The sequence below is a fragment of the Daphnia carinata genome, chromosome 1, assembly GCF_022539665.2.
Source record: "Daphnia carinata strain CSIRO-1 chromosome 1, CSIRO_AGI_Dcar_HiC_V3, whole genome shotgun sequence".
In the NCBI taxonomy this organism is placed as follows: Eukaryota; Metazoa; Arthropoda; class Branchiopoda; order Diplostraca; family Daphniidae; genus Daphnia; species Daphnia carinata.
Window position 1 is genome coordinate 8,922,511 of NC_081331.1, and position 11,635 is coordinate 8,934,145.

The following is an 11,635-nucleotide window of genomic DNA, read 5'->3' on the forward strand; positions in this document are numbered from 1 at the left end:
ACAGATCTTCGGAAATCGTTGAAATTTGAAATGTTGCAGGCGAGACGTTTACATCAGAGTTGTTGCTTTCTTTCGGTGATGGTAGCAACTAGAATCACAGTTGGAAAGCCAACCAGAATGCTAGAATCGTGTACCAGTCGGAGCCCAAATGGTTGAATCGACTCGTGGAGATCATTTTGACCTCAGCCGATCTCTCTCCCTCTCCGATCTGACCTCTCCGATCCGAAATATTTATCTTGTGACCGATGTCCTCAAGCGTTGAAAATTACAAACTTCTGTATTTTTTGAAAATAATGTGTACCGTGACTATGGATTCGAATATGCAACCCGAAACTCGTCCTTAGAGATTTACCATCCTCTAGATAATTATGAATTGACTTTTTTAATAACTGCGTTGTATCGTGCTGGGAAACGATTTGAGTAGCTTAATGTCCGTTTGCTAATAGACTGAACCCAATGTTGAATCTATCGGCCAATTGTTGTAAGGATAGCTACGATTGCCCTCTGAAACAAATGCCCCCACCCCGACTCTTGTCCTCCGAAACTAATGCCCCTCTAACTAATTCTCCCTTAACTAAGCCCCACTCCCCCAGCCAATGCTCCCTTAAATAATGCCTCCCCTTTAAACATAACCATAGACCCACGTTCATCGGCATTTAAGAGACCAAATACAGCTTAAACTGAAACCTCTAAAAAAAAGAAAAATAACTTATAAAAAATCGCAAATCATATCACTTTGAATAATTAGATGGATTCTGGTACCAAAATATGCAGTATTCTTTGTGAAATTTCATTAAATTCTTCTCTATTTTCAGTCTCTTGGAGTTCTTTGAAAGTCCCTAACATTACATCTTTTTATAGCCGTACTGATTTTGAAAACAGCTTGGCTACAAGAAAAGCCGTATACAGGCTAATAGCGGCCATTTGTGAACTTCCTTGTTTCAGGACACAGTAACCTTCCATTTGGTTAGAAACTTTTGATGAGACTGGCTTTATAGAACACGCTGGTATTTCCTGATAATTACTGGACACCAACACGTTATCTTCCAAATTTTCTATCCTGGGTAGAAAGATTGCCACGAACGGTAAACCACCCATAGTGAGACTTGGCTTCTCTGTTTGATAATTAATTCGTATGGATCCAAATTACTTTAATTAATGTAGCTTAAATAAACTTAACTTCCGACAAAATCGTTTCCTAGCAGAAGTTCCATCCATGACATCGTCTTGTAGGATTCCTTATAACGGTGCATTAGAATTTGAACAGATTCCGAATTTTTAAAGCCCTTTCGGGTGATGTGCCCAAATTTTGTAATAAAAGCATTGTGGTTTATTTACCGTCAATAGTGGGTCATTTAGTCTTGAATGAGCCTCTTGAATTCCCTTGCTCAATTTTCTCCTTGTGTTTTTAATTTCTCACAAGTGTCCTGAATTCATTCACCTATCAACTTCATAAAGTCTAATATGCTGCTCTGGATACACTACAGTAAAGTTGGGTAGTTGTTCATGAAGTTTCTGCGGATTCGCTATCGCATCTTTCTATCTCTTACTTCTGACATGAGTGACGCATCGGTATAAGATTTTGCTAGGGTCATAATTTCTTCGCTTGTTTGTCGTTTCGGCCAATCACTTTTCTAAAAGGTGCTGATAGAAGGGATCTAAAACGATTATATCATCAGCGTGTTTCAGTTATATTTGTGTCGACAATCTACAAAGCTTTCGACGAGTCTATTTCCATAAAAAGACCGCAGTTTTCTGGCTGAAACTCTTACCATAGACGGGACTGAAGGCGTGACCTGGTTTCCTCCGGCAGCAAGTAGTGCCATACTGTCTTCCGAGTCGCTTGGAATTTTTGCGCACCGGAATCAATTTCTTGTGGTTTCATCCAAGTACATACTGAAATTATTTCGTTTGTCAAGCATAGTCCCAGCCATTGTGGGTTGAAATCGTTTCACAGCGCTCCAATCATTGACGGGCGTCTTGGGTTAGGCCACCTGGAAAAGTAGGCTGGATTATGAATTTTCTAACAGCTGCCTTAGCTGTTCCTTGAAGTTGCTGCAAATGTCTTAGTGATCCAAAAAGATGTTGTCCTATCACTGAAATAATAGGGTGCATAGGCTCTCTTGAATCTGGCTCAGAGTCAGAAATTGAATCTGACCGACTTACAGGGCTGTTAATGTTAAATTCTCTCTGGCGAGTTGGCCCTGTGCTCGACGTAGCCCTCAAAATAAAATATCAAAATTAACATACATAAAACTAAAGTTACCCTGAATTTAAGTATATTAGTATACAGAGAAAAAAGTGGAAATAAACACGGCCGATTTCGTTGTTGTCGGAATAAAAATTCCAGTTTTTGGAAAGAACTCTACGTAGGCAACCAGCGCGTCAGACCGTACTAAAACCGTGGCTAACTGACGCGACTGCAAGGACCTTGGCAGGGCTTGGAAAAAATTTGATTTCAAATAGCGATCTTTGCGGCAGAACAATTACATTTTAATCTTTTTGTTGGATTGACTGTTGAAATTCAAAAATACAAGTCCTTTTGTCGGAATACTATGCAAGTAATTTGAAAAGGTAAATTCTGGTGTCCAATTCATTACGGGTTCTTGTGTAGAATGTTATTTCACTATTTAGTAAAGCGAGTCCTAATGTCGGATTTTATTTGAATATTAATCCTTATGTCCAATTTTATTAGAGAATTTATTATAGACTAGTCTTTATTGCATTGAAATTCATATGGGGATGTTTAATCTTCAGTTCTTGTCTAGAATTACACAATATTCTTGTGTTAAATAGTACTTGTATCGATTTCGTTTGTCCTTACGTTGGCTTTTAAAGTTTTTTTACTACCAACTGCGGTGCCGTTCCAAATTTCAGGGCAAAATCCGGGTTGATCGTGGTAAAAATCGGTGCAAACCGAACTTTAGAACCAGGTAATGGAACTTATTCCTTTATTTCGTTATCCACTTAGAATCTTAAGGCTGTTGTGGATACAAAGACTGGGGAGCCGTTACCTATTGGATCTTAATACGACAAAGATTACTCGTACACCGAAATACCTACAGAGAACCGAGCCCAAGGCTAGGCCCTAGCTGACTCAACTTAGCTTGGCTTGATGAATTTCTGCGCCAAAGCTGACGCTAAGACCTAGCTGATTTTCGTACAACAGTTTCAAGCTATGGGGGCCTGATCTCCATAATACTGCACCAATCTCACTTGTGTTTCCCCTTCCTTGGATATGCTATGGTGGTTGGCCCCAATTGGCTGTGATCGGCCTGCCTACCCAATCCCGCCGCGCACCACGGCCCATCGGGGCTGAATTAAGATGACATTTTTCCTGTGGGCGGATGGGGTTTACCCGAGAGACTCCACGCCTTCTTCTAAAATGGAGACTCAGGGAACGCCCTAAACAAAGAAACCTGAATGATCCAGTAACCATCGCGTAGGCACAAATAATCAAGAAGTTCGATCAATTATGTTTTATGAACAATCAATTGATTCCGATCGACTTACACATCTCGATGTAAACCTGACGAAAGGGCTAAATATCGTTGAACGACAACTCTGTTATTCACTCCAAAAACAAAATGACACACTCGATCGACAAGAGACCGACGTGATCAACGTGATAACAACGCCCTAACAAATAGTCAATTTCTGCCCGTCAATTCCCGTTAAACGCATAGACCTACCCGAGAAATGGTTAACCGTACTGGGAAGTCGGAGCAGAAAAAAGTGAAGTTGGGTTTGGGGTTGGTAGCAAGGGTTGTGATCGTGGAAACGAAATGCACTGCATTCGACTAACAACTGATTCGTTCTGACAACGAATATAATCAACATAAAAAGAATAACGAATAGCGAATAAAAAACACGTGATTTACATTTTCGAGTAGCGTAACAAACAACAAAAAGCAATTAAAATTTCAAACCACATTTCAAGTATTTTAATTTGTGATCTGCTGCGAATCTTAAATGCCAGCGGGGAACCCTGGTTTTTGCCTAGAAAATCCAACGGAACCCACCTTCATTGGGAAAGTAATTTATTGCGCCCCCACCTGACACAACTTGGTTTCGGTTACCTACGTCGAACACTTGGCTCTGGGATTAAAGACAACCGAATATTCTGATGAATTGTGGTCCCGCGGGGTTTTAATAAACCGCGGCGGAGTCATCACTGCTTAAAAATAAAAAACCATTAGTTTTTAGAAGTTGTATTCAAAATTGCATTCGAAATTGTTTTTTGGAACAGTAATAAAATCACAGCCATAAAAAAAAATTTTAAAAACCAATTAAATAAGACCCTTTTTTGTTCGGCGAACGCTCGAAATTTGTATTCAAAATTAACTAATCTATCGGCCAAAAAGATCTTGCGGTGTAGAGCTCGGCCACGCGTTTATGGAGCCGTATTTTTTCCATCGGGCGGGTTATTCTGGTGTTCGATGTACGTCGTTAGGGTTATCAGTTTTTTTCCAGTGCCCTTTGAGGGTTCTGGTCGATTTATTTAATCTCATTTAAATATTTTTTTTGCATGTATCAGCATATTGTTTGTACACTGAACTGATAAAAAAATGCTGAGCTGATCAAACCTGATAAGTTGTTTTTCGGTGTGGATCGGGGCATGCACCCCGATTATAGCTTTTCGGGGGAGGGGGGAGATCCCTATTACTTAGTGACATAGGGCATTGGTTATTCTTTCATTAAAAATTTTCGGTAAATAGGGTATTATTCAACTTAAATTCCTTCTTATGTTAACATATTATTTACTTTGTACGTAATTTAACTGGTTATGCGTTAATATTCTGTCACTTCTGTTATATATTTGGCAACGTTCTTGCAATCCGTACACGTCATTGCTTGCTGCCACGTCTCAGCTTAGTTATTGTGGTCTAGTGTAACTGAGTCTTAGTTGATCCCGGGTTGCGTGTGAAGCGGATACATGTACGTGGAAATAAGCAAAACTAATAAAACTTTCTGATTTCATCCCTATTGTGTCAATTTTAGAAAAAGCTAAATTCTGGCGATTAATTTCACAGTTCCTATTTGATTTGACCCGTTTCCGTGGAAACGCAGTACGGTAAGCTTTTTTTCCCCCTTTTTCCATTAGTCTTAATGAGTTTACCGACATGCCGAATATTACAAAGTAGTGTAGAACCATGTAACAGTCTTTTCGACCCGAGGCAGATATTGGCATTGAATAGCGTAAGGTTCTGTTAGATACAATTAATATGTCTAAAGCTGCTGCTGATGTCTAGTATACTCAAACTTCAAATAGAGTGACAGTTATTATGTGTGCTCAGAAAGAGCACTGGGATTCCAATACATATCTACAATACCATTGTATTTTAGTTGTACTGTAAGGCTTTGGACCTCCATCGACTACGAGAGAAGAAAAATGGACACTACAATCCCATCGACTTTGCATGATATCAGCCCTGATCCCAAAAGTCATTCTGATGGAAATGGGCTGGGGAATCCATCTGTGCCTCCTTCTGCAATGACTTATGATGATATTTTCCCTGGTTTACCCGAAACAGCTATTGGTGTCCGTACTGATTGCACTATAGGAAAATGGAACAACAAGTTGCGTGTGAGTTCACGTAATGTAACCCAGGTAATTGGAAATATTTCCTAGTTTTATTGGTTCTTTCCTTATTAGAAGTCCTTGTTTTGCTTAGGTATTCCACATACCACCGGAAGAAAGGCGAGTTGATTCATCTAATAAATTTGGAGAAGGAGACTTGCTTAAAACATGTGCTGACATCATGCAATCCACTGGCGCAACAATTGAAACATCATATGCTAAAGACCAATCTTTGACATTTGTTGTTATTGGTAAAAATGTTTAGTTGTAAGTTTGTCATGTGATAATTACATATTATAGTTTTTTTATCTTCTCGTTTTTCAGGCAAGCAAGATTCAGTGTTAGAAGCCAAGCGCGAAATTTTGAAACGGTTCCAAACTCAATCTTCATCGGCTGTAGAAATCCCCAAAGAGTATCATGGCTTTATTCTCGGTAAAGGTGGTGTAAAGCTCAAGGAATTAGAAAAACAAACTGCCACAAAAATTACCATTCCTAAAGAAACTGAATCCTCTGGAAGAATTGTTGTTACTGGACCCAAAGAAGGCATGCATTTTTAATCGAAATGTTCATTAATCATGTGCCTAATTTCTTTTTTTTCTTTGAATTTCTAAGGCATTGAAAAAGCACTGCATGAAATCCAGATGATATCTGACGAACGATCGAAACAGGCCTATGAGAGATTAGAGATACCGAAAATTTATCATCCTTTTATCACCGGAGCGCACAACGAAACAATCAAATCATTAACGGAAGGGTCGGGAGTTAAAGTTAACATTCCCCCGCTGAGTGTGCAAAAGGACGAAATATCAATCGCGGGAGAGAGAGATGGTGTGCTAAAAGTCAAACATGCAATCATTCAGGTAAAAATCTGAAATTTCTCTAGCAATAGGAGCCTTTTTTTTTACACTTTTATTTAACTATTTGTTTTTTTTTTGTTTTGTTTTTTTTGTTTTTTTGTTCAATAAAGATTTACGAAGAGATGAAACGGAAATGTGCCACAGTCAGCGTTGAGGTACGCAAGTCTCAGCACAAGTACGTAATTGGTCCGAAGGGCGCTGGAATAGCTGAAATTTTGGCAGAAAGCGGTGTCAGCGTGGAAATGCCACCAACTGATTCGGATAAAGAAACTATTACACTCAGGGTATTGCAGTTTATTTAGATTTAAATTGTTAGGCTTTTTTTTTCTGTAGTTTGCCTCATGTTTTGATGGGCATGAGAATATTGACTTTAATTTTCATTTTTGCAGGGTCCCCAAGAAAAGCTCGGCATTGCGCTGACCAAAGTATACGAGAAAGCCAATTCGGTCTGCACAGCCGAAATTTTGGCCCCATCGTGGATTCATCGGCATATAATTGGGAAAAAAGGCGCTGGAATTCGGGCTATTACGCAGGATTACCCAAAGGTTGTATTCTGCTGTGTTTGCACTGTGCACGAAACATCATTCTTGGTTGCGTTAGGTCCATGTGGAGATGGAAGATAAAGCTGATAAAATAATTGTTGAAGGACCTGTTGAGGAGGTAGAAAGGGTTCGCGTTGCCCTGCAAGCCAACGTCGAAGATTTGCTCAGCAAACTTACATTTGCCGATATCGTTGTCGATCCCAAGTATCACAAACATATCATAGGTATTAGTTTTAAAAGTCGATGTCGGAGAAGAACGTTTATTCTATTTACGAATCTTGCTAGGAAAGGGTGGATCAAATGTCAATCGTTTAAAAGAAGAAACGGGCGTAACAATCAATATCCCTGATGAGCGATCGTCTACTATCCGCATCGAGGGAACACCTAATGGTGTCAATCAGGCCAAAGCAGAACTTATGGAAATGGTTACCAAGATGGAAAATGAAAGAGAAAAGGATATTTTGATTGAACATCGCTTTCATAAAAATATCATTGGTGCTAAAGGCGAGAAAATTCGTGAAATTCGAGATATGTTTCATCAGGTAAGAACAACGAGAAACACGAATATGTGCGGTTTTCTAACAACGTTCCAAAATTCAGGTACAAGTTACCTTCCCTGATTCTTCTGAAAAAAGTGACGTTGTCAAAATTCGCGGACCGAAACAAGATGTTGATGCTACGTATAAATATTTGCAAAAACTATATAAAGAATTGCTAGAGTCTTCCTATTCAGTAAAGGTATTTTGATTAATGAAAAGCGCAATTTTTCGATACTATCTCTGTTATTGATATAGGTACCCATCTATAAAGAGTTTCACAAAAATGTGATAGGGAAAGGTGGTGCGAATATTCGAAAAATTCGCGAAGAGACAAGCACTCGGATTGATTTACCTCCTGAAGGTTCAGACTCGGACATGATAGTCATAACCGGACGGAAAGAAGATGTTGAGAAAGCTAGAGACCGAATTTTGAAGATTCAAAGTGAATTGGTATGCTTTTGCATTTCTTACATATACGATTTTTATTTGTTTGTAATAACTATTAATATAAAGACGTTTATGTTCACGCTCTAATTTCTATTAGGTGAGCATTATTGCTGAAGATGTTGAGATTCCTGCCAAATATCATCAATCTTTTATTGGTGCCGGCGGCAAGTTGATTCAGTCAATCATGGAAGATTGCGGAGGAGTTCAAATCAAATTTCCTCCGTCCGAAAGCGGCTCAAATAAAGTTTTAATTCGTGGCCCCAAAGAAGAAGTGGAAAAAGCAAAGAAAACTTTAATTGAAATGAGCAATGAAAAGAACTTGACAGGGTACACCGAAACAATACGCTCTAAACCTGAGCATCACAGGTGTTTTATCTGATCTGTTTATTTTTCATCGTTATTATTAAGTATTCGAAGTCCAATTTTGTTGATTACCACTTTTGGAATTTCTTAGGTTTTTAATAGGAAGGAATGGCTCTAACATCCGAAAAATTCGCGAATTAACCGGAGCTCGTATCGTCTTTCCTTCGGATTCCGAAGCCAACAATACGAAGGAACGAGACATAATCACAATCGTCGGCAGAGAAGATGCCGTGAAAAAAGCTCGAGAAGAGTTGGAGAATCGAATCAAAGAACTCGTAAGCATAGGAATTTTTGTTTGCTTTTGTTTTTGCTTATTAATACGAACAACGTAATGTTTGGATTTTGCAGGATAGCGTTGTAGAGCTGGAGATGCATGTTGAGCCCAAGTACCATCGTCATTTCGTTGCCCGGAGAGGTGAAATTCTGCACGAGATTTCCGATCAATACGGAGGAGTAACTGTTTCATTCCCTCGTTCCGGAGTTGATTCTGATCGTGTTGTCCTTAAAGGTAAAATAACGGGTTTAAAGATGTGAAGATTTTCTAACATCTTGAAATGCAGGTGCCAAAGAGTGTGTTGAAGCAGCAAGACATCGCATTGAAGAGATAGTCAATGATCTAGAGCAGCAAGTAACAATAGATTGTGTGATACCTCAGAAGTTCCATCGCACAATAATGGGATCGAAAGGAACGCGTGTCCAAAACATAACGACGGAGTTTGACGTCAAAATTAAGTTTCCAGAGAAGAGCCCTGTCGACACAGAACTTGATCATGTGAACGGACAGCAGCCAGAAGGGGAATCAGCAATTGATGATGCTCCCAAAGCATGTGATGTAATTCGCATTACAGGTGAGGATGAAAATATGGCAGTTCGATATTTTTTGGCAATTAACTTAAATTTCGACGATTTCTAGGCCGCCAGGATAGATGTGAAGCCGCGAAAAACGCGTTGATTGCTTTGGTGCCGATCACTGTCGAAGTTTCCGTTCCCTACGATTTGCATCGCTACATCATTGGTCAAAAAGGAAAAGATGTGCGTGAAATGATGACAACTCATGACGTTAACATCAAGAGTAAGTTGTAGTTTGTGACGTGTAAATATTTCGCACACAAAAAAAAAACGCGAATATCAACAAAATCATTTCTTACAGTACCTTCGGCCGAACAGCAAAGTGAAGCTATACAAATCTCCGGCCCGGCTGCGAAAGTAGAAGCTGCTCGCCAAGCTCTTCTAGATCGCGTAACTGAACTGGAAAAAGAGCGCGAAGATCGTGTTTTAAGAAACTTCGCTGTGCATGTAATTAAAGAAGTTTGTTTCGTGTCATTTATAGTTTTAACTTTTTTCTATGTCTTCTTTGCTAGGTGGAAGTTCCACCGGAGTACCATTCGAAGATCATCGGGAAAAAGGGGGCAGTCATCTCTAAACTTCGAGATGATTTCCAAGTTAACATAACTATGCCGAAACCAGAAGATCCTAATCCGCAGCTGATAACTATTAAAGGTAGTAGAAGAGACTCCCATCTTGCATTAAGTTCAGTTATTTTGTTAGGTTCGTTTATACTAAAAACGTGTGAACTTGCAGGCTACGAAGAAAATGCCAATCAAGCGAAAGAAGCCGTTCTCAAAATGGTTCAAGACCTTGACGACCTAATAAAGCAAGATCTACCAATTGATCAGCGCGTCCATTCACGTCTAATTGGTCGACGAGGTCGTAATATCCGACAGGTTATGGATCAATACAAGGTTGAGATACGATTCCCATTCGAGGGCGGCGATCCTGATATTGTCACAATTATTGGCCGTGAAGAAAAAGTTCAAGAGTGTGCGGATTACTTGCTGAATCTTGTTGAGGAATACGTAAGTCCATCGATCTATTGAGAACAATATGTACACATTGCTCTGTTACAAAGTGTCATTTTTAACTAAATTCTGTTTACAGATGCAAGATATCGATGACAACGATTCATCGCAGCAATACCTGAGAGCTCCGAAACAAGAAGGGCAATACAATCAGCGCAATCCAGGACAGCCAGGCTTTATCGTGGCCGGTGCGCCTTGGGAGCAGCAGGCTCCACCGCATCAAGGTCAGCAACGGGTACCAGTTGTAGCTCCGAACACAGCTAGTAATGAGGAGTTCCCATCGTTTGGGAAGGCTGGACCTAATACACCTTCTGGTGGTGCACCTCATTGGGGACCGAGGCGTTAAAGTTGCTTCCTGTGGTATCTCTACCTTGACGAGTTAGGATTTTTGTTCGGAAATCCTGAAAATGGGCCTTTTTCAACCCTGTCCAAACAGTTTTCCCTCGTATATGTCCATTTCTTTGATAAATGCTAGATGTATGTAGTATCGCTTCGGTAGATGGGGTCTTCACCGTTCCACACGAATGACCTGCAGCCTTTTCTCCGACCCATCATTCAATGAAGTTATATTCTCAAGCTGATGGAACCGTTATCTTAACCTACCTAACCATTTTCTGGGTACCGTGGAGGCAGATATATATATCTTTTTTGTTAATTTGCCTGTGGGTTGGCAGAAATGCTGCTTTGCTCGTAAAATTATGTCAAAGTTCTCTTGATTTACATTTAAAGGGGACTTTTCAAGAAAAGTAGGTTTTTTTTTCATTTCTGCGTGGACCACGTTGCCTTATATGCGTCTTATTGGTTAGCTCGGAAATGAGGGATTTCTACCGTTCAATAAGACTTAAGCTCTCGGTAATACGGAGTAAACCTCTGTTACGGGATTGGGATTCATCCAGAAAACTGGAAGAACAGTTTGCTTAGAGCCGGTACAAAAATATAACCTGGAAACGGATCAGTTTGCTGATTTGCTTCCCTACCCCCACCAACCCCGCCCATTCTCAAATCATCTATAGTCCAAACGTTTTTGGATTTCACTTGTTTAGTTTTGACACCTGATGTAATAGTGTCAGTTGATGAATATTACTTGGAGATGTACAAGGCATATTCTGATATCGTAACTATGCTGCAAAAGATTGTTATGGACTTATTACTTTACGGTGACAGTTCTATACGCTGAAGTTGAATACACTTATAAAAATGGGACATTTCTAGTGTTTTAAGAAAATGCAATCGCCAATTTCTAAATCTTGAACCCGGAATTGAATAAGTGGACAAGAAACAAAGTAAGAGTTCACCGGCATTAGCTACAGAGATTTCTCATGATACATGTCCATTTAATGTTAGTTATATACTAATATTAATATGGTTGAAATAATTTGAACCTATCGAACTAGGCAAAGCGCGCAGATAATGAATAAACCTTTTATCGTGAAACAATGAATTTATT

The 11,635-nt window shown here is 39.5% G+C and overlaps 1 protein-coding gene across 2 annotated transcripts; it reads left to right on the top strand.

Annotated features, from left to right (window-relative positions):
- The first annotated feature begins 4,850 nt into the window (after positions 1–4,850).
- Positions 4,851–11,392, top strand: LOC130693491 (vigilin-like). Of its 2 annotated transcripts, none has more exons than XM_057516641.1 (21): positions 4,851–4,938; positions 5,002–5,074; positions 5,347–5,611; positions 5,676–5,832; positions 5,906–6,124; positions 6,194–6,441; positions 6,549–6,722; positions 6,828–6,983; positions 7,039–7,204; positions 7,266–7,522; positions 7,581–7,718; positions 7,775–7,969; positions 8,064–8,332; positions 8,421–8,604; positions 8,678–8,837; positions 8,890–9,177; positions 9,243–9,401; positions 9,480–9,625; positions 9,691–9,829; positions 9,911–10,185; positions 10,268–11,392. In XM_057516641.1, exons 3-21 carry the CDS (start codon positions 5,393–5,395, stop codon positions 10,532–10,534), a joined length of 3,816 nt encoding a protein of 1,271 aa, XP_057372624.1. In that variant the 5' UTR covers positions 4,851–4,938; positions 5,002–5,074; positions 5,347–5,392; the 3' UTR covers positions 10,535–11,392. The 2 variants fall into 2 exon arrangements, with proteins under 2 accessions (XP_057372624.1, XP_059351914.1); XM_059495931.1 differs by having other exon boundaries at positions 4,855–4,938; positions 5,034–5,074.
- The last annotated feature ends 243 nt before the right edge of the window (positions 11,393–11,635 follow it).

Excerpts from the sequence above, each read along its gene's own strand:
- LOC130693491 (XM_057516641.1), top strand. The coding sequence starts at position 5,393 with ATGGACACTACAATCCCATCGACTTTGCATGATATCAGCCCTGATCCC. Across the intron at positions 5,612-5,675 it reads GTTCACGTAATGTAACCCAG|GTATTCCACATACCACCGGA; the intron begins GTAATTGGAAAT and ends TGTTTTGCTTAG. Across the intron at positions 6,723-6,827 it reads AAGAAACTATTACACTCAGG|GGTCCCCAAGAAAAGCTCGG; the intron begins GTATTGCAGTTT and ends TCATTTTTGCAG.